The sequence below is a fragment of the Lissotriton helveticus genome, chromosome 10 (assembly GCF_964261635.1).
Source record: "Lissotriton helveticus chromosome 10, aLisHel1.1, whole genome shotgun sequence".
Lineage (NCBI taxonomy): Eukaryota > Metazoa > Chordata > Amphibia > Caudata > Salamandridae > Lissotriton > Lissotriton helveticus.
Window position 1 is genome coordinate 177,493,257 of NC_136071.1, and position 27,194 is coordinate 177,520,450.

At 44.2% G+C, this 27,194-nt stretch overlaps 1 protein-coding gene across 1 annotated transcript in view; it reads left to right on the forward strand.

Moving 5' to 3' along the window:
• Positions 1 to 24,349, forward strand: part of FSCN1 (fascin actin-bundling protein 1) — an 84,517-nt gene extending 60,168 nt beyond the window's left edge. Inside the window, exons 2-5 of the mRNA XM_078665042.1 lie at positions 12,300 to 12,456; positions 14,783 to 14,904; positions 18,278 to 18,445; positions 20,866 to 24,349. Of these exons, the coding sequence (XP_078521168.1) occupies positions 12,300 to 12,456; positions 14,783 to 14,904; positions 18,278 to 18,445; positions 20,866 to 21,068 (650 nt within the window). The 3' untranslated portion in view covers positions 21,069 to 24,349. The remainder of the gene's footprint in view (positions 1 to 12,299; positions 12,457 to 14,782; positions 14,905 to 18,277; positions 18,446 to 20,865) is intronic.
• The last annotated feature ends 2,845 nt before the right edge of the window (positions 24,350 to 27,194 follow it).

Here is a 27,194-nt window from a genome sequence, read left to right on the forward strand (position 1 = left end):
ATTAAAACCCCAGCTCTACAAAACTTAAGCTTTTAGCTGGATTTTCTTACACCATGTACAGTTACATTCGAGTATCATGCAGATGGTTTGGGACCCAGAACACATTCAGGTTTTAAGTCTTTATAATATCCATACCTGAAAGTTTAACGCAAATGGTGCCCTGCTCTGTGAGCCAAGGTGTAGCATTATAGCCTGCTGCAGTAATGGTGGTTAAAGGCCCTGTGCGGTCTTATAGGCCCACGCCATAGGCAAGCCTTTTATGATGAGGAGGGCTATTCTGCAACTTGAGCACTCCACCGAAGGAATGTAAATCGCCTTAAAATCAGAAGACTACCTTTTGGGATGTTGAAGCCCAGATTCACTACCAGCCATTATGGGCCTGTGGCACCCGGTCTTCGTGTAGCTTTCAACATTCCAGTGTCAAAGTACACAGAGCGATTTAAAGGTAGAGGACCAATATCCCTTCAACCTAAGTTTGGGATCTGCCACACAAAGAGGATCCAGATGTAGAGCAGTCCAGATGTTTCACTCCCTAAATGTAAAGAAATTAATTGGTGGAATCTATTTCTGTACTAAAGTAAATGCTCTGGAAGTCAACAAGCATGAAGGGCAAATCGGCCACCATTGATAATTCAAGGGCGCAGGACCCAAGTGTTCACTCAGATGGTGCCTCAGATGGCGGTATAACCAGTTCTAAAGATGGCTGCCATACTAAACTGTAAATCAGCTTAGTCTTTGGGAGACACTAGGTTTAGTGGCACTGCACCTCTGCTTAAGAACTTTTTTTTATACTCTTAAATAATTGTCAAAGTAAACCCTAAAACAAATGGGGGCATTAACAAACTTTGGGAAAAGGCATTGAATAGTAGGCAAATCAAGTGTGTGTATATATTAGTGTTTAGCAAATGTAAACCTACTGAGGGAGCAACTGAGTGCTGAACGTTAGAAGGCAGATGATCAAGGCCATGTACATAAAGTGGGGGGATTAAATTATACATTCTTTGGCACAGAGATTGTGATTTGGCCATAATCGCACTTTGTCGATCTACGTGTTGCAGCCGAGATTCAAACCCAAGTCCCCTGGCTACAAAGGATACACTTTCAGACCAGTGCCCTCTCCTATAATTTGGAAAAAAACGAATACATTACATAAAATGTAGACATTACATCAAATGGTGAAACAGGAAAAATTAAAGCACAAAAGAGCAGAATAAAAAAATTTGACTGGCTAGCGTGCAGAACCTTCTTTGTACCATCCGACATACCTGCCGCCGAGTCCCTTAGTGCTGGAGTGACACTGGTTTGTGGTACAAGGTACCAGTTATCCTCTTGCTGAGAACAGCTTGTCTACAAAAGGCTGTTGTGAACCTGTGCGCTCTGTTCATTGCCTAGACTGGATGCAGCTGCTGTTTGAACCATCTGGTTGGAAGGGGCTGGGGCTGATCTCGGAGGGGCCACTCCAGCAGCTGATCCAAGCCGGGCCCATGATGGATGTCTGGGCCCTGGAACTGATGCGATCACGGCTCGCGCACATGGGGCAAGTTATTGGCTGATGAAGTTGAAAGGACAAAGCTACACCTTCATATTCGGCTCCAGTCATCGTTTGTACCAATTATCTCTAACCTAGCTTTCATTGCATTGCATACGGCACCCCTTGCCATCACCACACGCAGCCCCCCCCCCTCCCCTCTCACTTCCACTCCCGAAGGGACACCTCCTGGAGGCATCCACTGGTGGTGAAAGCAGTTTATCCGAATGGATTCGCCGCGGCCCGGGGGCTTTTGTCCATGTCCTCGTCACCCCCACTATGAGATGAAGAGGCCGCAGCTGTGGTGCGCGCGCTGACGGCCCATCTCCCAAGGGGGACCAGTTGTCACATTTCAAATGCAGCCTTTGGGGGATTACCAGATCAAATCTCGGCTTGGAAATTGTTGGATAATACAGTGCTTTGTCTAATTAAATGCTGCTAGGTTTAAAGGGAATTGCTTGCAGGAGGCGGGGCTGAAAGGTACTCATTAAACAAAGTTTCTTAGTTTCTTTCTTTTTCTCTCCTCAGTGGGACTTGTAATGTGAGATCCCCTGCAATTAAAGCCCAGGGATGCTCACAAGTAGGTTTTTTCGGTGTACACTGTTGGGTGTTTTGCTTGGTTAAGGTACCTTGTACACCTCTGGTGCACTCTGTATACCACCGGCAAGATGGCTTAGCAATGCTCTCCAGACAAATGGCAGAAAAGGCATAACGTCCCCCCCCCCCCCCCCCCCAGTTTTTTGGTCGCTGAAATGCAGAGTGATTCGGCCATCGCTAAACCGAACAGCACACTTCATTGAAGAGTTTTGATGTTGATCCGTTTCGGCCTTCAACGTGTGATGCGGAGTCTTACCCTGGCACTGCCTGGTATGGGTATGCATAGATTACTTGTATGACCTGAACCTGCACAAGTTACCGGTATGCTGCACAGGGTCAAAGGTTATAACACCTTCCGCGCCCACTGTCGAAACCCACCAACCTCACCAGTCACTCTCCTACTGTAATTTACAGCTATGATGCGGCCAGTGAGTGGAGGGGAATGTGAATTCTAACAGTGCACGTGAAGTGTCGCTGCAGAGTGTGTTGCTCTTTAAGGTGTTTGCAAAATGCTCTTTGTTGGCGGCGTAAGGTGCCTGCTGTGCAAAGGGAAATGTTTGCTTTAGTCACCTGCCTTGTAGAGGAATGTAGTGCAGGGATCGCCAGCATTTGTTAAAATGCAAAGAGCTGCTAAGATGTGACCCTTTCTCAAATGTGATAACCCTTTCTGTGAATGTCCTAGACGTTACCCCTTGCAAGTGATAATTTTCAATTGAAACCTCCAGGCTTAGAACCTCAACTGAGGTAAGGGATCTTGGAATAAGGGACTTAGTTTGATCGTTTTTCACTATCTATCAGGGGTGGATTGGCACATGTGCATGTTTTCGTTACTAAAGGAACCGGAGGCCCGAGGGGAGCCCTTCAATACATGGATGCATCTGTGGCATGCTTACATCACTCTTTGTTTCCTCATATTGTTTCCTTAAACGTGTTTGCTCTCTGTATCCCAACAATTCTCTAGCCATATTCTTTCCACCCAGCTGTATACCACATGCATCATTGTTCTCTGACCTAAAAATAACAATGTGCATATTCCCGAAAAAGGTAAACAAAAAAAGTTTCAGCTTTGACCTCATTCCTTTGTCCTGATTCTAAGTTTAGTTTGTTGTGGACTTCCTCTCGTTTGTCTGTCTCGTGTCTTCTCTGATTATTTGACCGCTTTAAGCCCGCCTTTATTCTGGCTTCTAAATTGCTGAACCTCAAGTGTACTTCTGGCTTAATAGTGGTCTTTGGTAAAATACGTAATCTGATTTCGAGGGATTCTTTAAATCCAAGCTTGTATTGTGGTGTTAATTACATTTTTGCTGCTGATTTGGATGGGTTCCATCTAAACAGTAGTACATATTCAGAGGTGTCGCCAAAGTAAAGATGACCCATCTGTAGAATGTTGTGAATTGGTACCCAGTTGGTGATGGTATGATCATGTTGACGTGAAGGGACAGGATGTGGGTTGTGTGAGGGGTTTGGTGCTATTTCTGGTCTGCCGGCATGGCACCTTTTTCAATATAGGACAGAACTGAGATGCTTGAAGTTCCTCCAGAGTATGTTGGCTAAAGAACTTGGTTGGGTCAGTTCCCTCCAAGCTCTGTTAAGAATATCAAAGCATTCTTCCAACAATTGGCAATGAACTGGGCCAGGGCTTTAAGTGGGGAAAAAACCTGGGGGTGCTCTAAAAGGGCAGTGGGAAATTTCTTAAAGGGGTGTGGTCTAAATCAAGATAACTAGCATTGTGTGCTTAAGAAAATCATGAAGTCTCACCCAGTCACAGAATCACCCAAAGTAGCGTTTCGCCATATCAACTGTAAAGCACCTTATTACACTACAATGGATTAGTTGGAGCAACTAATGTGTAACTAGAGATGGGGTCAGCAGAACGTACTTAGGTCTCATCTGAGAGGTATAGCTTGGTTCCTATGACAATTGAGCGTAGTACCCACAACTGGGCGTAGCAGCTGCATTTAGGGAGTCAGCCGCAACAACCAACAAGGTGATGGGAATAATTCTAACATGAATTGCCGTCAAGTTTCGGACTCATGAATCCACTGAAAGCACATGCCATCCCTCAATCTCTGCACTAATGCACAGGATGGAAAGTTCCAACAGGCCCAGAAATCGGGTGAGAAAGAGAATACCCCTGTCTTTAGAGAACCAGGGAACGGGAGCAGAAGAGCAATGGCAAACTGGATCCCACCTCCTCTGCACAGCTCTGTTTCAAGAGATAGCATCCCCTGTCCTGGTGTTACAAGGGGAGGAAAGCTGACTGGCTGTAGGACTGAGGGGATGTACTGTACAGATAATAGCATATAACGAGGAATAGATTCCTTATGAAACAAGCCGTACTGTTTCAGCAGTGAGTGGTACAACAGTGACCCGGGGGCGTGCCAGGAATCTGCCTGAAGGACCCGGCGCACTGCTGCAAACACACTTGTAAGACCCACCAAACAAAGTAGGCAAGAAGCAGCACTACAAAGGGGCATGGCAGGAGAGGTGCTAACGTTGACCCAATGAATAGAGAGGGTGACAATGAGCAACTGCGAGGGCTGCCAACAAGATGTGAACTGCATTATAAACTGGAAAGCGAGGGCAGCTATTGGGCTAAAGTCCAGAAGAAGTCTTGAATATGGATACCCCCCCTGCGGTGTGACAAAGGCCCCCCGCAGCCCCCACGATGCGGGGCTTCCCAAGCTCGTTTTGCTAGGGGATGCCTCGAGCCTCTCCAGACGCAACGTAGCTCCGCCTGACGAACCTCTGTGTTGCTGGGGGAAATCCTTGCTGCTGTGACCAATCCGAGCACAGCTCTGAAATGATGACCCCGGGCCGGTGGTGGTGAATACTGGCAGGGTGTTTTCAAGGCTCCTTCTTAGAGCGACGAACCCGGCCTCGGGCACACAACACAGCTCGAGGTGGAGTCAATGTGCACACAGCGCTCGGGGGCAAAGCATGCGCTCCAAAGTGCCTCAGCAGTGCGTTAATCTGCACACACAGAGCGCGAGGGACTCGATCCTGGGGCAGATCACGTTTGAGGCAGAGCAGGCCTCCCGACCTTACGCCCCAGCTGTGTGCCGATGAGCACACGGGGACAGATTTCACAGGGAGGCAGCTTCACGAAGGCACAGCGCAGAGACCCACACAGCAGCTGGAAGGGTGGGTGCTGGAGAACTTTTGTATCCCTGAGTTCCCAGCTCTTCTTAGGCTGTTGGAGACAGGAAGGCTTCAGAGGGGCAAAGCACACAGCACAGCTCCTCTTGAAGTTAGGGGCACACAGCAGACAATCCCTTCCTCAGCAATCACAGCAACTGTAGGTCCGCTCCCAGACACTCAGCACGGATTCCTTCTTGATCACAAAGTTACCTAATCTATTTTTACTGGGGCTCCAGTCCTCCTTTTATACCCCAAAAATCTTTGTTCTTCTTGTGTGAGGGGTCCTGGACTCATCTAAACGAGTTCTGTGTGCACTCTGCCCGTGCACCTCTTCTTCCTTCGTGAGTGTGGGCCAGGACCATCAGACGCACTGTAGGAGGGGGAGCCAGCATTGTGGCAGGCAGGCACAGCCCTGTTGAGACCCAGGTGCTACTCCTCCCACCACTCTACATGCAGATGGGTTTATTCAGCCTTGTGCTGACTCAGCCAGCCTCCTGGAGCCGCCCCCAGCCCTTGTCATTCACAAACCAGACCGTTAATACACAACCAGGCAGAGGCACACAAAGGTTGAACAGGAAAATAGCCACTTTCTAAAAGTGCTATTTCCAAACTTAAAATTTAAAAACCATCTGCACTAAAAGAAGTGTTATTAAATTCTGAGTTCAGGGATACCGGATTCCATATGTCTATCTTGCTGTTATGGGAATATATGCAGGTAAACATATCACACAGCATTTCCCATGTTATCCTATGGGCAAGATAGCCTTTCAATAGTGAAAAACGAAATTGCCAGTATTTCACTATTAAGACCTGTTACCCACACTAGTAACACCAAACAAAAACCAGGATGTCTGCTCACCCTACCTTTGTCATTTGAGGCCCGAAAATAGAGCCCCCCTTTTGAGGCCCCCCAAATAACTGCGGGGGCTCAGCCCCCCCACTTAAAGCCCTGATCTGGGCTGTGACCAGACAACCGAACCATATGATAAGGTCCAGCAAAAGCTCTGATAACAGAGTGTATGAGAAATGGAGGTCCTAGTAGCTAGACTCCAGTTTGAGACGCTCTGCTGTCTCCGAGTAACATGACAAGGTTTAAGGTTTTTTTTCTGTGAACTGACCTTCTGTAATGTTCGTAATATAGACTCATCTCAGAGATTGGAATCCTCATTTCAGTTTCACTATCTGCGTCCTTGATGTGGGATTGCTGTCCTGGGCTGGAGGTAATGACTATCAGAGTGGTAGATGCTGAGGCTTTCTTAACCATTGGCCTCCACCACAAAGACTTGATCGAAGCAACTTCCATAGAAGCTCTTTTGAGTGGTTTTGTTCTGCCGTTTCTTATTTGACCAGAAGAGATTTCAGCATATCAATTGTTTGTTCTAGGAAGCCCTGATCAGTGTCTAAGCCAGTTATTGATCTTTGGAAAACATTGATTTAAATATTTTATGGCAGGTGTCGAGTTTAAGTTCAGGCATTTTCAAGAAAGTGACCAAAATGAATCCATTTGTTGACTTGAGGAGTCCATCTTGAATCTGGCCCTTTGCCACCTCATTTAGTGTGGTGATCACGTAACAATTATTTTGATCAATCCAAATAAGCTTTGATAAAGTCAATAGGTTTGACAGCGAGGTGTGTTTTTAATTTTTTATATTGCCAGTTTAATAAAAAATGTATGCAACGTACTTAATATCATGACCTTAACGTGGCTAACATACTTCCAATCGAATGTAAGTACACAAGCCATCGGCCCAGTAGTACGGTTTATGGAGCTTTCAGCCCTCGGAACAGTAAATTAATACATGAACAATAAAGACATGAAGGGAACCTCGCAAAAAGACCACGGAAAAAGCCCTTGAAATGAAGCATACTTTTCTTAGGCAGATGTGCAGTTTAGTAACTTCAAAGTTAGTGTGCTTTGGTATCAACCATATGGACAACACCTTGCAGAGGTGATCTTTCTGCAGTGAGCGCAGCAAAAAACAAAATCTGGGCTTTCTAAAGTAAGATGTTCAAAATTCTTAAAATATATGTAGTGACTGAATAGAGCTTTAGCACTCTGCACCCCATCACATCCCTTCTGGCCTTCTACACTTTAAGGGGGTGAGCGAGCCCCTTCTGGAGTGCAGATTCAGGGCTTGGCATTCAGAAGGTTTTTTCTTTCTGCATTGTAGGGGAACAGACTTTGGCAGTGCATGTAGAAATGCCTGTTTGCAGATGTGAGCCTCCGTTGTTGCTGAGGAATGTAAAGCTGAAGCAGGCATTTTACCAAGGGAAGAAACAGCCCACAAACAGCCACATTATTCCAATAAGCAAAATGAAGCAGCTGAAACATGTTCTTGGCAGAGCTGCCCCATGACCGGCCTGGACCAAGTGTGAAATAGATGGCAGCCAAACTCCCCTCCATCCCCATCGCGCTGCATGTTTCTCTGTTCCTGGCCAGGCTTAAAACACTTCCAGGACAGCTATTCTAGCAGATCGTGTTTTGATAGGCAGAACATACTGGCTGTAATAATTGCACATTTTTCTGTGGATTAGTGATTGTTTTACTGTGCTGGATGATGCAGAAACCTACATTCTTGTAGCTGAGGATTAGGAATTGTGCTGGCCGTGCAAGCTTCCCTCCATTTTCCCACTGCCCTATCTAAACGCGTTTTCTTTCCCTACTTACCTTTCTTTGCCTTAAAGGAAAGAATACATAAAAGTATACAAACAAGTGATGGACAGAGTACTTGAATTAATATCAGCAGCTGGTATCTACTTTGGGCCGCCTCTCAGTCAATCGTTTTATTGCACACCATGCCACCTCAGTTTGGACCCAGCTATATGCACATCAGTCCTAACCCTGCTCCAATAGGAACAGTCTAACCTTAACTGCCTGGCCGGGTCCTCCTAACAGGAACACAAACGACAAATGTCTGATTTTGGCCTGATTGGGGCTCGTTGGTCGGGTGTAGCTTTGTTGTAGTGGCACCATGCACACAGGGTGAGATTACACTGGCAGGCTAGTCCTCTTGCCTTTGTAGTCTCTCGAGTCTCCTCACCAGCCACCATCTATGGCTGACCTTGTATTGTCCTTTACGGCTACCATGAATGCCTGTACGTGTGTTGCATCCACGACCACCACAAAGTATTTCTTGGACTTCCTCTGGGGCTACCATCAAGATCTGTCCTTGTATTCTCCATTTGTGTACATCAACAAGGTTTGTATTCTAATCTGAGATCTCGAAAAAGGATTTTCTTGGATTCTCCTCCCTGGCTGCATCCAGGTCTGCCCTTGTATTCAAGTCTGCAACCTTTGCTCCTACGTCTGCCTCTGTAAAATTTAAAATCAGTCCAAATTTGATGTATAGAGAGATGGATATGGATAGATGGATGTATAGAGATGTGTCTTGACACAACCCCCACTGCAAACCTCGGTTAGATGGGAGCTGGTTAAGAAGATTAACAATCTCTTCAAATTGGCACCAAATGATGCCCCAACCATTGCAGGTTCATTCCCATCCAGTGCTCTCACGTCCACACGCCTGCTTCTGCTCTGGTCTATTTAGGTTTGTTTCCTAAGCACAACACATCAATAACTAATTCAGTCTGCTTGACTGGCAATAACTCTTAAGTGAACTCTCCCTCACTCAGCAATGTCTGTACAAGTGATTACCTCACAGCAAACACGCTTTGTTGCAGTTATTCAATTATAGGATTATGCTTGCAGGAGGAGTTCCATAATGCGGTGATGGAGGCCTGCTATGCTATCTCAGCGTGGAGAATGTTCTGGAAACAGTGGTGTTCTTCCGCCCCACCTGCCCTCTTCTCTTGCTCAGGATCCTCTGAGGTTTGAGTGTTTCATGGCAGGAGGGACCATATTGTCCTCCCCTTTACATGTGTACTTTGTCTGTTGCTCACTCTGAGTCCACCCTCTTGCCACCCGTCCTTGATACTCTTACAGTTAGGATAGCGGTGTTAATACATTGATAGCAAAGTGACACTAGAATCTGAATGCACCGGTGTCCACTGAAGAAGTATAATGCATCACAAAAACAGTTAGTAACAGGAACTGAGGTGCCAAATACACCTCCCAAGAAACCGATCGCAAGTAAGGCTCCTTGTTTTCCGTTTTTAATGATTTTTACAGATCAATACTGACAAAACATTTTATTTTCTTGTCTGTGTTTATTTTGAAATGTGAATAAAAAAGGAAATTGGGTTGCTTTTTGAGTAATTCTAAATACTGTGCCAGGCCAATTGCTGTGTGGATTTATGGGTAAGGGGGATAAAAAAGAGAGGAATTTTTGTAATGAAGTTTTAAAAGCAGTAGATCCACACAAAGTTGATACTGAAATATGCATATTTTCTTATCAGTGCATTGATTTATCTTCTGTGGAGGTTTACAACATTGAAACCTAGTAGGCATTCAAGCATGACTGCATATTTACCGTTTAAATAAATGTGGAAATATACTAATTTCCGCTTCGTTTTTCCGCAAAACCCAACATAAATATGGATAAATGCAGATAAAATTAGCAAAAAAAAAATATGGATAAATACAGATGGAAATGTCACAAAGATAAATACCATAAAACCGGGCGCCCTAATACAAGGTATAAGCGAGTGGCTGGTACAATGGCGCGTATATGGTGTCTGCTTAGTACAAAGGTAATTTAATTTTTCAGTTCTCTTAAATTCAGTTTTAGATTTGTCAGATTGCTTGATTAAATCGAGTTGAAAGAAGAGCATTTACGCAACAAGATTTTTGTGTGTGAGCACTGAGATTTGGCATCGTTAGATATTGACATAAAATGTGAACCATAACCGAATATGTTCATTTGACAATGTCTTCATGAACTCTCCTCTAATGACTGCTGCCGTGGAGCAGGATGCCAGATGGGACTTCTCAGCCAGTAATTGAACACCTTGCATGTAAAATACTTACTTAAACTTTGTAATTAGTTTGGATTTATGTACAGGTCTACGTAGAGAGGCAGTTATGGAAGGCCAATATCCCTCCAAAATTGGACATCAGAATAAAATGTGTAGTATATCGCAGTTCTCATGTGGGTACCTCTAACAGGTAGATTGGTGTAGTAAACCTGCTCTCTTGAGTTTTGTGGTAACCGTACCAGTTATGAAGAATTTTGAAGATAGTAAATTTCATTCTAGGACCTCAACAAATCGAGGTATTTGTATAATTGAGGGAGCAACTATAATTTGATCCTGAAACTTCACTGTATTCTCCACACCAGACCTGCCCATACCCAGTTGGATGTTTAATCAGTGCTGAATTTGTAAGTGGGTCTTCTAGTTTATAGAAACAGAGGATCCTCATGGCGATACTTTAATCCTGAGAGTAGACCGAAGCAGCTGTTTGCTTCAGAGTGGAACAATGAGATTGACCGCAACGGAAGACCGAGCAAGTTAAGAAGCATGGCCCAACACCAGCCTGAGCTTCCCATATATCAAACTAGGGGGAAATTTCATGTCTGAGGACTTCTGTATGATCTGAGTTATAGCAGTGCCTGGTCATTTAAAACTCTGGAACAGATGATGGGGATGAAGAGAGAAACAATTTTTGCAGTGCATTCAGATCACCCTTTGATAGCCTTACTTCATACACATGTGGCTTTTGCCAACTTGGCGTCCTAGATTTCAGCTCTTGTTAGTAAATGTTCAGTGGCATCATCTGCTCCTTCGTGCCTTATGATTACCAACATCTCATTTCCAGGGTATTTCTGATAAGCCGCTAAGGGTTGGCACTTTATGTTTTTTTAAAATGCTTTTTTGAGGATCTGAACAGAAGCACACCAATATAATTAACTTTTTGTGGTAAACATTTTATACAACAATATACAAGATTTTCATTATACCTTGCTATACTTGTCTGAATAGTTCTCTATCTTTTTTTATAGAGTCGTTTAAAACCGTGCAGCTTCTGTCAATATACATTCAAAACCTTTACAGTACATTCATTTTGCTCTGAAAATAGTTACCAATTCCATTAAGTAATGTACGATGGACCTCAAAGTCCTGTCAGCTGACAGGAGTTTGGCTTGTTGCATATAGCGTTTGATGTGAGCTTTCTCATAGCTTGTAGAGTGGTCAGTTGACCATCGGTTAGATGTTTCTTTCTGGCCTTTGTATATTGGGTTCTATAAAGATTGGGTATTGGTCTGCTGAGCAGGCTTCTGATTTTACACCATCAGGATTGCGTAGTTCGTGGCCACAAATACAGAATCCTTGACCTCCAAAAGCAAAAAAAGTATGAAGATTGAATTCTATGTCCATTTCTAATTTATAACTGGTTAACTATTGGGACTCTAAACCATTGGATGCAAAGATTTCCAGATGAGCAAAGCCTATTGTATCTTGAATCTTCTACAAATTAAAAAAAAATCTGAATAAAATTTGAAACTAAAGATTGAGCAGTTTAAGGGTAACTAGGTCTTTTATTGGGAAGAATGTTTTAGTTGAATAGTCTCTTCCAATGGCAATGCTTCATCAGTTGTATGATTAGCTGTATTAGTAGAATTAAAATACTATCTTTGTCCTTTTTGTGTCACTAAAAGTAAGTTTCCAGTCAGAACAGTCTGAAAGTATTAGATTGTTAACTTGTGTTCCTACTCCATACATTTGTGGCTTTTAGCCCAATCTTCTCTTGCGGCCAGCCGCAGTAGTGAGAAATCTGGGTCCACTGCCATCTGCATTGGTTCTGCTGACAAGCCTGGCTTCTCCCACAGTCTAAGCCTGGCTTGTCGTTGTGGCAGGGTGTTGATGGTCTGTGTCAAACTAAGATATTCAGATGTTGAGTTTGATAAGTCACAATTCGAGTGGATGTGATTTACGAGTGGATGATGTTCAATCAGTGAGTTTTTTTGCTCTATTCTAGTACTCATAATACAGAACAGTGAATTTTCTGTTGTAAAAAAATTTGCGGTTTGAATTTAGTGAAGGCTTTGAAGTGTTACAATAAATTTGCTTCAAATTGTGCCATTATTTTTTTACCCTTTAATCAGTGTTTCATTTCACTTTCTCCACTTTGCAGGAATGGATCTTTCAGCCAATCAGGATGAGGAGAGTGACCAAGAAACTTTTCAACTTGAGATCAACAAGGACAGTAAGAAATGTGCCTTCCGGACCTACACTGGAAAGTACTGGACCCTCTCCAGCAACGGAGGAGTACAGTCCACTGCCTCCTCAAAGTGAGTACATGTGTCATGTGTCATAAAAAATCCTGCTTGAGTTGTAGAAGGTAAACGTATGTAGTTGCCCTTCTGTGATCTTAAATCTGATCACTGCCCCCTCTGGTCAACACCTACTAGTAGCTGCCTATAACTATAGTATGTCTAAATTGAATGAATGCTTTCGTTCACCTTTTCTCATCCATATCTTTTATAAATCACTGGTTCTCTTATAGTAATGAAAGTATGTAATTTTAGCCAAAATGGGGCTTAGTGAGACCTTCTGCTGGATGCAATATACTGCCGGCATTGTCCTTGCAGCTCCTCCTATGTTATGTAAACCTGTTTGAGGGAGATCCTACATTTGTAATGTGTTTTTGGGCTACATATCTGAGGTTAAGGGCGTCCAGGTCAGCCTAAAACCCACCCTCAAATTGTGATCATTGCAATACAAATACTTTCAAACTATACACAGATCTCCATTAGTTCACTAGAAATCAAAGCATGCCATGGTGTAAAAAATGGCACCCCCAGGATGTCTAGTGTTAAAAAATGTACAGGTTTGTTAAGTTTCCCCATGTGCTGGCTAAGCTAGGGTCCAAATCCACATCTTGGCACATTGCGAAAAAAAGGTCAGTTTTTTCTAGAAAAATTTGATATGTCCATGTTGCTTTTAGGGCTGTTTCCTGTTGCAGACACAAGGCCTACCCACACAAGTGAGGTACTATTTTTATCGGGAGACTTGGGCGAACACAGAATGGTAGAGCAAGTGTTATTACCTATTGACTGTCAATGCATTTCTGCCTTCCAAATGTAAGACCATGTGTAAAAAAAGTAATTTTGAAAAATGTCCTCTAATTGACATGCTAATATGGGTACCCACAATTTCGGAGATGTCCAACTAACTGCTTCTAAAATCTATACTTTTTCCCCATTTTGGCAATACATTGGTGTCCTTGATACCTATCTTTCACTCTTTATATTTTACCAAATTAATTGCTTTATATCCGATACACAATGAAAACCCATTGCAAGGCGCATCTCAGTTATTGTCTCTGGGCAGTAGCGGCTTGTGGAGAGACTGCTGCGGGGTAGTAAACTACGGAATACGGCCAAAGAGAGGCAAGTAAACAAATAAATAAAACCAATTTCATTGCGCGCGCTGCATTGCCAAATTCGATGCAGAGCGTGCAATGAAATTTCTTTTATTTATTTGTTTACTTACCTCCGTTCGGCCTTGTTCCGTAGTATACTACCCCCCTCCCCCCCCGCCCCGCCCAACCGTGCTCCTCCCATCGCCCCACTGCCCGCAGCACTCCCTCCACGAGCCGCTACTAGCTCTGGGTACCTCGGATTCTTGGTGCGCCTACAAGTCCTGTATATCACGACCACCAGAAGGGTCCAGCAGATGGAACAGTATATTGCTTTAAAAAAATCTGCCATATTTAGAAGTTACAGGTGAAAATGTTGGCACAAATGCTGTTTCGTTTTCAACTCTGTCAATATTTTTTTATTTCAACTGTTAGTTTCTATAGGAAAACCTTGAAGGAGCTACACAAATGACCTCTTGCTAAATTCTAAGTTTTGTCTACTTTTCTGAAATGTATGTCCGTTATTGGTTTCATACCCATTTCTATCACTAACTGGAAGGTGGTTGAAAGCACAAAAAATAGTAAAAATAGGCTGTCCCGGTAAAATGCCAAAACTGTAGAAAATGTTGCTTTTTCTGACTAAAGGTCTGCCTGTCCCTGAAAGCTGGGAAGATTGTGATTTCAGTACCATAACCCCTTTGATACCATTTACTCTCTTCTGCAGCATGCTTTCCCCATTAAAAAAAAAAACAAAACGTTGCTGTGTATTGGCTAATTTCTGGGTTCCTTCCAGGTGAATCCACAAACCCTGGGTACCTTTAAAATCCTTAGGATGTTGGGAGAAAAGGATGCACATTTTTCGTGGATACCTTATGTGGACAGGGGTCTAAGCTTGAACTACCCCAAATAGCCAAAAAGAGGCTTAGCTCAGGGGGAGAAAGGCCTAGCAGCAAAGGGGTTAAGGCGAGGGGGGCTTTATTTGTGTCAGATTAGACTTTCTGTGGAATTATGAATAATTTTGTCAGACACACATATACGAGAATGGGTTGATGGTGAGCATAGGAAGCCATTAAAAGCCTTGGAGGGAGAGTCAAACCTCAGCCCCCCCCCCCCCCCAAAAAAAAAAAATCTTGCTCTAAACTTAAAAATGTTGTGTTCTGTTCTGATTTACTTGGGCCATTTCAATCTCTAGGCCAATTTACTACGGTGCACATTCTCACCTAACTTTTAAATGCCTTTCCTTGCTCTGCTAACAGGAGTGCCAGCTGTTACTTTGATATTGATTGGTGCGATAAACGGATAACCCTGAAGGCGTCCAATGGTAAATACGTTACAGCAAAGAAGAACGGGCAGCTGGCTGCTACTGTGGATACCCCTGGTAAGCCCCTCTGAATTCGTATTTTGGTACATGGTCTGGGGTAAAGTGGAATCTGTAAGAATGGTAAATACATGACAGACGAGGACAATGCAGAATCTGGTGAAAATAAATGGGTTTTAAATAGGTTTCAAGAAATTTGCATGGTCCTATCTGAGAAGTTTAGGAGGGGATGGAGAGTGGGTAAAAGAATAAAGTGTAATAAAAAGTACAAATCGTTTTTTTTATTTTAAGACTTATGTTTCAGAGGGATTTGGGTCAAATTTGTGTCCTAGTTTTCTTACTTTGTCTTCAAGACATGCCAGTATGTATCTCAAGTATTAAAATCCTACATTTATTTCTATGTAGCATTTGCCCTTTATAGTCAATCAATCACAGCATTTATATAGCGCGCTACTCACCCGGAGGGTCTCAAGGCGCTTGGGGAGGGGGAAACCGCTACTGTTCGAACAGCCAGGTCTTGAGCTGCTTCCTGAAGGCGAGGTGGTCTTGGGTCAGGCGGAGGTGGGTCGGGAGGGAGTTCCACGTCTTGGCGGCGAGGTAGGAGAAGGATCTTCCTCCTGTGGTGGCTCTTCGGATGCGGGGGACGGCGGCGAGGGCCTGGTTGGTGGATCGAAGCTGGCGTGTGGGAGTGTAGAAGTTGAGGCGGCTGTTGAGGTATCTTGGGCCTTGGTTGTGTAGGGCTTTGTGTGCGTGGGTGAGGAGTCGGAACGTGGTTCTCTTGTTGACCGGGAGCCAGTGCAGGTCTCTCAGGTGTCCGGAGATGTGGCTGTGTCGAGGGATGTCCAGGATGAGTCTTGCTGAGGCGTTCTGGATTCGCTGGAGTCTGGCAGTGGTTCCGGCGTAGAGGGAGTTGCCGTAGTCCAGTCGGCTAGTGACGAGGGCCTGGGTGACAGTCTTCCTGGTCTCGGTGGGGATCCACCGGAAGATCTTACGTAGCATGCGCAGGATGTTGAAGCATGACGAGGAGACTGCGTTGACTTGTCTGGTCATGGCGAGGGAGGAGTTCAGGATGAAGCCCAGGTTGCGTGCGTGGTCTGTTGGTTTGGGTGCGCTGCCCAGGGCGGATGGCCACCAGGAGTCGTCCCAGGCGGAGAGCGAAGATCCCAGGATGAGGACTTCCGTCTTGTCTGAGTTCAGTTTCAGGCGGCTGTTCTTTATCCACTCGGCTACGTCTTTCATCCCCTCGTGTAGGCTGGCTCTGGCGGTGTCGTTGGTGAGGGAGAGGATCAGCTGGGTGTCGTCGGCGTAAGAGTTGAGGTTGTATTGGCGTGCGATGGCCGCAAGGGGGCTCATGTAGACATTGAAGAGGGCGGGGCTGGAGCGAGGAGCCTTGAGGAATGCCGCAGATGACTTCGGTGGCTTCTGATCTGAAGGGGGGGAGGCGGACTCTCGGAGTCCTACCGGCGAGGAAGGAGATGATCCAATCTAGTGCCTTCTCTTGGATTCCGACGTTGCTGAGGCGCTGCTCTAGGGTGCGGTGGCAGACAGTGTCGAAAGCGGCGGAAAGGTCCAGGAGGATGAGGGCCGCTGTTTCCCCGTTGTCGAGCAGGGCTCGGATGTCATCAGTGGCAGCGATGAGGGCGGTCTCGGTGCTGTGGTTGGCCCGAAGCCGGACTGCGAGTGGTCGAGGGATCCATTCGTCTCGAGGAAGGTGGCCAGCTGCTTGTTGACGGTCTTCTCGATGACTTTGGCCGGAAACGGGAGGAGCGAGATGGGGCGGTAGTTTTTGAGTTCGGTGGGGTCCGCTGAAGATTTCTTCAGTAGAGCGCTGAGTTCGGCATGTTTCCAGCTCTCCGGGAAGGTCGCTGTGTCGAAGGAGGTGTTGATGATGTCCCGCAGGTGGGGTGCGATGACTGAGTCGGCCTTGTTGAAGACGTGGTGAGGGCAGGGGTCGGTTGGAGATCCGGAGTGGATGGAGTTCATCGTGCGTAGGGTTTCCTCGGTGTTGATCGGGGTCCAGGCGCGGAGGGTGGTGGTGGGGGGTGCAGGTGCTGTCGTGGGGTGCGTCGGCTCTGTGCTGAAGCTGTTGTGTATGTCCGCGATCTTGTTGTGGAAGTAGGAGGCGAGGGAGTTGCAGAGGTCTTGTGATGGGGTGATGTCGTTGTTTCCGGCGCTGGGGTTGGAGAGCTCTTTGACGAAGTTGAAGAGTTCCTTACTGTTGTGGGCGTTCTTGTCCAGTCGTTCCTTGAATGCGGTTTTCTTGGTGGTGTGGATCAGTTGGTGGTGTTTTCGAGTGGCGAGCTTGAGGGTGGTCATGTTGTCTGGTGTTTGGTCTCTGCGCCAGGCTCTCTCGAGGGCACGGCAGTTCTTCTTCGAGCTCGGTGAACCATGGTGCTTTCTTACTGCCGGGTTTGCTGGGCGGGGTCCTCAGTGGTGCGAGGTCGTCTGCGCAGTTGCTGATCCACTTCGTGAGGTTGTTGGCGACCTGGCTGGGGTTCGCTGAGCTTGCGGGGGGGGGTCCTGGCTCAGGGAAGCGGCGAGCTGGTCGGCTGAGATCTTGTTCCATCTTCTGCGTGCAACCTGTTGCTGGTGGTGGTGTATCGTGCTCTTTTTGTAGCTGAAGTGGACGCAGTTGTGGTCCGTCCAGTGGAGTCCGGTGGCGTGGCCGAAGGAGATGTCCTTGCTGGAGGAGAAGACTCCCACCACCACACACTTTTTGCAAATAATACATTAGAGTGATCTTTGCCTGGAAGGGTAGCAAAACAATAGAAATTGCTTTAGACTTGATAGGCAAAAGACTTTCCTGTGAATTAAAAAAAATATATAAAGTATTGCAAACATGCAGTTGTGAACTATGGTTTGAAAGTGGCAGAGTAGTCAATCCTTTTATCCCCAATGGTATCTGTCAGCGTGGGCTATGAGATTGTAAGAAAATTCAAAACCTGCACTGGATGATTGGACGTAGCCCCGGGGAAAACAGATCAAATATGCTATACTAGTCTTCCTAGCCTGAAAAGATTTGTAGGGGAAAGGGCTCATGATTTTACCTAGGTTACAACGGATCCTAAAAAGTATTTGACTGCCAAGACTATTGGCTGGTGGAAATGTAGCGTTCAGGCCTCTTCTCTAGAATTCCTGTGATCTGTTTTTCAGTTGTCAAGGTTTCTCACCAAGTCCTCTCTTTTTTTGTTTTTTTTTGTCTTGGAATGTCTGTCCTGAACACTTTATCATCCGTTTCATGGTAACTTGCATTTTTTTTATTTCACCCCTGAGCTTGCCTTTGGGAAGATGCCACAGTTAAACTAGTTTTATGATCTTTAAACCATATGCATTCCTGGGTCGCATTTTCTTCCTCTGTTTGGGCATTTTTTTCCCCGCTGGGCTGTTCTGTTACACTATAAACTCTCATCTTGATGTATTTGTTTCTGTGTAGGGGAGACCGAGTTTTTTGTGATGAAACTGATTAACCGGCCACTCATAGTCTTCCGTGGGGAGCACGGCTTCATTGGCTGCAGGAAGGTGACCGGGACACTTGATTCAAACCGTTCCTCTTATGACGTATTTGAACTGGAGTTCAACGATGGTGCATACAACCTCAAAGGTGAGTTCTCTTGCATGGCAATCATGAACAAAGTGATCCGAACCAGAAATATCTTAAACTGCTGGTACTGTGGGTGTAGAGCAAGGCTATTCTTTCTCAGTCTATGGTTTCTCCAGTCGTAGAATAGTAGCAGTGGATGTTTTTTCTAACCTAGCACAGAGTAGATCATCTTCCTTTGATTATCATCTGAAATGTTCCATCAATCAATGTTTTTGCAGGTCCCAGGAGATAAATAATTTCAGGGAATCCTTAAAGTGAGAACATAATATTAAGGCTATTTACAAACACTCTATAAGGAGAATTGTGCGTAAACTAGATCCTAATGGCTTTTCAGTTGCTTGTGAAGCAAGCATTGGTGGTGCAAATTCATTTGTTCACTGTTTCAGTGCCATTGAGCTGGCCAGCCTATGCAAGTCCTCTTCAGAGTTCCACAAGCTTCTGGACTTTTGATTTTATCTGCAATTAATGATTTTCATTGGATCTTCTGGCCATAAACTCTGTAATTGTACTTTCAATGTCTAACTTGTGTTTTTTTTTTTTCCTTCTTGGTCTATCCCGTTAAGACACGAACAAAGCTTTTTTTAAATTATGCTTTTAATGTCAGTCATATCAACATCTAAAGTGGCTTTCTACTACGTGAGCCTTCTACATTGAATTGCCTGGAGCCTGACATACCTGCAATTGCAAGAAACTAAAGTCATGGACTTATTTATACTCGTCTGGGTGGGAGTATGAACAAGTGAGGTGTTGAGTCATTTTGTTGCTAGCCTTTCCCCAAGGATGGATGGTGTTCTATTGCCTGGCCTATTTAGTTGTTTTAGAGGACAGCACTGTTTGTGTCAGTGCTATTGAATGGCATGGCTGGGCAGTCCGTTGTAACTACTGGGAATATTTGTGCGAGCTGTGCTGTAGTTGTAAAGCATCCATAACCCAGAAAACGCCTTTGCTTTGCTGCATGCGGTGTATTGGTTTTGTTTTTTTGTATGACTGCATTGGGTTTTAATGTCAGATTTGTATGTACTTTACCAACTATCTGGCTTTGGTGGCCCATTGTGTACATGGGAAGGGCTCCCATGCATCCTATTGTTTAGGTTTGTGATGGTTGCCTTAGAGGATTTATGGAGACACAGTTGGGGAGGATTGCTTGAGAGAAATGTGGCACTGGAGCTGTTGGGCTCAATGCTGGTGATGAAACTCGTACCTCACACATTCTGTAGGAGGGGTGAGCTTTGTGTAAGTTCCTAGCTTAAGGTTTAAGTTACTTGGTTTCTGTCTAGGTGGTGTTTTTTACAAACAGATGGTGAGTGGTGATGCAGGACGTTATGAGTCTGTGCAGTGGAGTGTGCTGCATCAGCAGTTTATAGGAGCTGGAAGGAACACCCGAATACTTCAAAGAGTGTGTTTGTTTAGCTTAGACTTGTGAGTTATTTCGTGCATAAATGCACCTTCACATTGAAAAATTGCATCCATGCAGAGTAAATTGGGCAGTCATGCTGGCACAGCGATAAAACCCTGATTTGTTTCATCTCCACCTCCAGTACCCTTTTTAACCTACTTTGGACCTTTTGGTAAAGGAGCTCAGTGATGGTCATTGCGAAATGCCACCCTTGGAGGCAATCTCTGAAAGTTGCATTGAATGCTTGCAACTTTTATTCCCTGGTTAACTTACATGGAACCGGTTTATTGTAGGTGTATAGCTTGCCCTTGACGACAAACTTTACAGCGAACTAGAGTCTAAATTCAAGTCTGGGTTGGCTTGGCGATCTTTATAAATGCAAACCAGGATTCTTATAGGTGTATTTCTGCATACTCAAATGGCGAACTAAGCGACCATACGTGCACTATGAAGGCCTCATTGGTACATCCAGGAATTTTTGGTCACTTTTCTTCTTTGTGATGGTATCTGCACTGAGTGGACCAGTTTTTTTAAAGTAAACTGAACAACCATTACGGTGTAATTAGTGGATCTATGGTTATAGTGTGGTTGAGGGACTATTCAGTTCTCCACTTCTAATATTTGATGCAGGTTAACCTACACTTTGCTGTTTTTGTCTTTCTTGTTGGTTTTGTTTGCTAAATAATACAGATCTTGTGTATTAGCCAAAACAAAATATGCTGATGTTCATAGCAAATGTGTATTCACATACACACCAGGTATATACTTTGGATTGCTGCACGCCATTCCCCTTTCACGCAAGCCTCCATTTTATGCACTCCAGATAAGGAGGATCTCACGGATTCAAGTAACAAATGATGTCTGTATGTACAAGTAAATGCTCCAGCATGATCTACTGATCCATGTAGTGAACAATTAGACCAATACTGTACAAATTGCCCAGTACAGAGCTGTGCTTTTAACAAGACTCACGTTCAAGAAATTTCAAATTTTAATCCAGCTTTTTTGTTCTTGATTCTTATAGATTCCACTGGGAAGTACTGGACCGTGGGCAACGAATCCTCTGTGACCAGCAGTAGCAGCACCCCTGTGGACTTTTTCTTTGAGTTCTGTGACTATAACAAGGTGGCAATTAAAGTCAATGGTCGATACCTGAAGGGGGACCATGCTGGGGTTTTGAAGGCCTCTGCGGAGTCTATCGAGCCTGCCGCTCTTTGGGAATACTAATTGCACTTTACCCAGCCTGCTGTGCCACAGTTATATATTTTTTTTGTTTAATATTGTTCTCCGCAAAATGTCCCTCAGACGGTTTCACACACTCGCCATGAATCAAGAAACGCTTCGGTTTGTGGTGTTTGGCGTCTTCCTACATCTTTTTCCAAACTTAGCCCAAAGTGGGAGAAAGTGCGCCCTGCCTTGCTTTAAAAATATATAGGGAATTTATTTTTTATGAATTTCATTTGCTGGTTCGCTTGTAAATGTTGGTGCCACAAATACATTGCCATGTCAATGCCAACCTTTTAGTTGTATATAAAACCTCTAAGCATCTTTTTTGTGCCATAATGGAGTACTCTCCACTCTTTTTGTTATCCTCGTATGTCTCGCTCTCAAGGTTTGTGTCATGCCTGTGTCCTTGCCATTTGACAATTCCGTCTGCAAAGACAGTTGGGAAGTGGAATAGTTGCTCATGAAGAACAAATAGGAGCCCAACTGGTCATTGTTCGGATTACTGTTTTTTGGGGGGTGTTCTGAGATATATTTGAGTTTGGAAGGCCCTTTAGGCTATCCAGGTCTGCTTGTGCCCCAGTGTCTACTTTCTTTTACACTGACCTACTTTTCTGAGAAAGTTACTAGAACATGCAGCAGTGTACTCAGAATATCAGCAGCACAGTCCTTGAGGGGAGAAGGGCATCAGGTTGTAACCTGTGCCATAGAGAGAACACGCACCAGCATTTGTGGTGATCCATAACAAGACCTATTTATGTAACCTATAGCACCTCCAATTCCTGGGCAAGCACTAAAGACCCTGAATAAGACCATGAAGATTAACCTCACTGCTCACAATGAGGAGCCACACAAATTGTATTTGCTAGGAATGTTTTCAGTTTGGGGCCTATAATGTAGTCCAGGCATATGGTCTGTGGTCTTATTTTGGATAGGATTTCTCTCAAGTTGGCCCTTTGAATATTTACCATAGACTTAGTGCCTCTCCTGTTATTACTGTTCAAGAGGCAAGGCAACACTTTTAAGAGGAATTAGTGTTTAGTGATTTAATTAAGTTTAAACATGCTCACAAAAAACTCGCCTACCAAGACCAGAACACACAACTGTGTTAATCTACCATTAACCCAAGTATGCATTTTTGTTTACTGAAAATGAGACTAACCGTTTTAGTGTGTTGCACTATAAAAACACGAAATAATATTTTTGGGCATTTATTTAAAATGCGAGTTGGCAAATGTGGCATTGCTGAGACACCCATTCCATGCTGCATGCATTCTCAATGCAAGTATCCTGATAGGAACGGGTAAGGTGATATGCAGATGGAGTATTCGTTAATAAGTTTGGTTCTGTCAGGAACTCTTGCACACATTTGATCAAACAAACGTTGTTTGGGTGTAGAATGAAGACTCGATTGCCCTAACATGCTAGCTGTTTGCTCTGCAAACATTATTTTAGTCCCTGTAAGGCCGGCAAAGACTCAAATGTAACTGGAACCAAAGTGCAATTGCTTGCCCTTTGGGTGCTCATGCCTCTGATTTATTCATTTATTTTGAAGTGAAAACCAAAAGCACCATGTTTAAATTGTATAGCCATCATTTTTCACTATTTCTTCAGGAGTTTTCTATTGAAAATGTAGGGCCTAATGGATAACGCACAAAGTGCCAAGAGTGTTCGTCAATAGCAAGACTTTTAACAAGTCCATGGTTTGGTTTAAAAGAGAAAATGGCGCTTGGTCCAAGTGGGACATATGTAACTGGAAGGGCAGATTAAAGCAAATTCAAACTAGGATATTGTACATATCGGCAAATGTTGCACGTTTTCAACATGGTGTGTGTGGTTTTTTTTTATGTACTGGAATTGAAATACAATCTTCTCACATTTCCCAACTTTATAAAATATTTTTTTGTAGTTGGGGGGGTCGTAACTCTGGGATGAACTGGATTATCGCACACAGCCCCACCTACTCCTTCTGGTGCTCTACTCCACCTCAAGGCCTGGTCTACCTCCTCAAATCCTTGCCTCCCTCACCACTCCCCCATAAAGGGTACCCTCACAGTCTGACCCCGGCAGGGAGCTCTCGTCTTAGACCGAATGTCCGGTGGGTACTTTACAGCAGTGGCACAACAACAAAATCACTGTTCCAAACACTTCAATAATAACCGAAATGGTGTTTCTCTAGAGCTTTCGGAATTTATTCTGAGTCGTCGTGCTCCATATGGTGCTGACCATCTCTCTGTATTAGGTCTGCTTCAGATCATGCTGCTGTGAACATTTGTGCTGTTTTGCTCAAAATTCTCACCTTTCCATAGGAACTTTTTTTTTGCTTGCCTAAAGGCGAGCAGTCCACGTTGTCCTTCACCTCACCCTATTCTGTGGCCATAACCAAAACCTTCTTTGATCCGTTTCCACTTTTGACCAAAAACCCAATCCAATTTGGTCTGTTCTTTGAGAAAAACGTTGTCATTTGTGTCGAGCACAAAGTATTGACTTTTCTCCTTTTATAGCCATGAATGGGCTGAAGTTGGAACATTTTGGAATTATGGATTTAAGTCACTAGAGGTGAGCTTAATGGAACCCTGAGTGAATCCCAGATAAGCAATCCTGAAGGCACCACCATCCACTTCTTCCCAGTGTCCGAGTTATCGTCTAGCAATCGCTTGTCTATTGAGCTGAATGCCAAGAGACCACAACCCTCTCTAACCAATGGTGAGACCTTCAAACATGTATTTCCCACAAACAAGTAACTCCTTCAGGCTCCTTTTCAATTTAGACTTATTAAATCATTGTTGGAAGGTGTATCAAAATTGGGTAGGGTGTGATTAGGGGAGAAGTTAAGTGCCAATTTATTTTTATTGGGTTTTGGGGGCATGTAAGACAGTGGGAGGATTGTAGTGCCTCATCTGTTTACATTGTAGTCCTCACTTGAGGATTTATAATGATCCATAGGGAGAGTTTATGGTTGCGTGTTTTGGTATGTCATTATTAAAATTATGAAGGAAAAACAATGACAAAGTGAAGCCCTGGACTTTTTCTCCGCTTTGTAGTGGGTGGAGATTGTTGCCCATGCTTGTGCCTGCTGCCTCTGAACCATGTAACCCAGCGTTGGCGTCTGGAGTGATAGGTTGAGAATCTCGCTCTGTATCCCGTGGAATGATTTGAAAGCATTCCGCTTGTATATTGTTAAGAATGTTTTTTTTTAATTCTTTTTTTGTAAGTGCCATTTGTATAACTTAAAGAAAAATAGCATTCAATGGAGAAAAATAAAGAATTGCTTTCCGAGAGGATCTTGGCTGTGGTTTGTTTTCATCCGATTGCTTTGCTGCACTTGTGGTCTGCTTGTAGTGATCTTGCAGTTTAACTTTACCATATGGTTCCATCGTAATTCAAAATGGCGGCTTCTGGGGAACCCACACATCTGCGGTCAGGCCTTTAGTACCATTCTGAAATGCTACCTCTTAATATGGAATGAGTGGTAACGCAATGTTTCTTTTGCCAGAATTGACTTTTCAGTTATTTTGTTTCCCTACAATTTCAGGGTAAGCCGATCATTTACCTTTTTTTTCCTATATTGTATTCGTACATCTTTATGGAGATGTTTAGTTTAGGTCTTAATATTCATTTTTGCAGCTCAGTAACTGTATGTGATGGCGACCTGCAGAGGACTGTATTCATAGATGCAGACCAGGATGGACGAGGGAGTGCACCAGTTGCCTGAATTGATCAAAAGCTAGCCTGGAACATGCATAAATGGCTTGGCACAACACATAAGTGCTGTGCTCAAAAGTGTGACTTAGCACCAGAATTTGCTGAAGATGTTTCTCTGCCACTACCAAACGTCATATTGAACAGTCCAGATGAATGTGATGAGGCTGGGCGTCTGCAATAGAGTAAGTTGGCTGCCCAAAATTCAGAGATTTCAGAGGAAAAAAAGTGGCAATAAATTGTCGCAACCTTAAAGATCAAAGGCGGGGAGTCTATCCCTAGTGTAACAGTCACAAGGCTTTGTGTGACGTAACTAGCAACGAAGTACGCCCTACCTCAACACTTAGTCTTTACTTTAAGAGGCTCAATAAAAAACATGATACAAAGAAACCTAAGTGTGGTGGCTGAACACTGGGTTAAAACAAGTACAACATGTATCCACAAGAAGCACCACTTTTCCGTGTTGTCGTATGCCTATTAACTTGGCAGGTTGGCAAGAATCCCCAGTCAATGTGCCGTCCATGCAATGGTAAAAAAAAATAACTTTACGACCAAACCAGACCCGTACTCCCTGTGAGGAATTGACTAAGGTAATGAAGTTAGTGCTCTTCCCTAAAATGTTCCCATCATTTGCATTACTAGGATGAGAACCTTATTCACTGATCTCAAAGCACACTTATCTCTACACAATCAACAAACCGGCTGCAAACAGTGGAGAATTGGCTGCCCTGCAAAGTTTAAAGTTACTCATTTGGGAATTGGATCTAATCAAAGTAATGCATTTTGAGCTGGAAGCATGGGGTGCAGGAAAAGCCGCCGAATAAGAGCTTCGTCTTGTTTGGATAAAATCAATGGGAGGGAAATTTAAGCCTTTTGAACCACATACATGGGTGATTTTGTATTAAATTGAAATGGAACATGAAGTAGATGATTGATACCAAGTTTGTAGAGGTTTTGTTGGCTGACTTCCAAAAGTTACATCAACCCAAGAAGAGTATGGTTCCATTCCATTGTTAATCTAGTGTCAAATGAAGAATTGGTGGTCTTGTTAACAATGAAATCTCTGCCTTTGGTCCCAATATATAAGGTTAATGAAACACTTTGGTGGGAGATAAATGGCTTAACAAGATGTCACAATCCAGCTATCGGCACTTCAGGAGGGGCCTGAGAGTCTTTCTATTTAGACAATAGTTTGGTGTGTGGTGATGAAGTATCTGGTTCCTATTACCCTCCAATAAAGATCCAGACCATGCAATTCTCTATACTTTTAGTTCCTAACTACAGCACCAGTCACTACCGAACTCACCAATCCAACCACCTTGAAATGGAGGCACTGTACAGCAAAGAGCGACTGCCACTAGAGCCTTCCATCTCTGCTCTGTTCAGGGAACATTGAACCAACCACTAGAAGCAGGCTCACTTTCCAGAAACCAGTCACAGGATGCTTGTTTCCGGTCCAGGGAACACATGGCTTGGGAGTTCGGGCTGGACTGTTTCCATGAGGCACAGGGTCAGGCTGATTTGCATATGGCCATCTGAACTGGGGTGGCGGAGTGAGCTAAAGAATGATGGATTAAACCCAGATCATTTGCCTGGGGGTGAGTGTTTGCAATGTTAAACACTCAGTCCATCATCCCCTTTGGTTTTGCTTCCTTTTGGATACGCCCTTAATTGCATCATGCCTTTTTGTTAATGCCGAGACTGTGCCAGGCATGTTAAAGTAGAGCCAACCTGCTCTTTTGGTCGCTTGACCCTTGCTAAGTGGTTTCCTCACCACTTAAAGTTCAAAGTCTATTCCAGAGGACTGGCTTATAGGCGCCAACTGGTACGGCAGTCACTACTGTACTTTCGAGGCCAGCAGGGGCATCAGCCCTCTCATTCCTCTGCTATAACCACCACAAAAGCACTTTTAGTTGAACCTTGGTGGCACATGCCCATCCAGTTTGGGTCTAGGATACATATTTTCCTCCCAGAGTGGTGGTCGATCAGGTTCAATGGATGGGTTTTACAAATTGTTTGATATGGCTATACCCTGCCTTTTCTTTTTTTCCATTTAAAATATTTCCTCTGCATCAGAGTGAGTTTCAGAAGAACACCTGTCCATTCTGCTTCAAGAGGTGTGAATGTTACACTTCAAAGGTTCTATTAAGAGGCTACCTGACTCGGTGAGAGTAAAACACTCTCCTCTTTCAATTTTCTTGTGCTGAAGGAGGATGGTTCTCCCCTGGCCTGTTTTGGACTTTTGTCTGTTAAACTACTTTTGAAGGAGAGACCAATTCAAAAAGCTTGTAGCCACCCAGAAACTTGAATTTGAACTTCGACACCAGCATTACCTAGACATAGGAGAGAAGTTGGCCTAACGGCTAGGGTGGTCCACCTCAAATCTGGGGAACCAGGTTCAAGTCTCGTTAAGTATGCGCAACATCC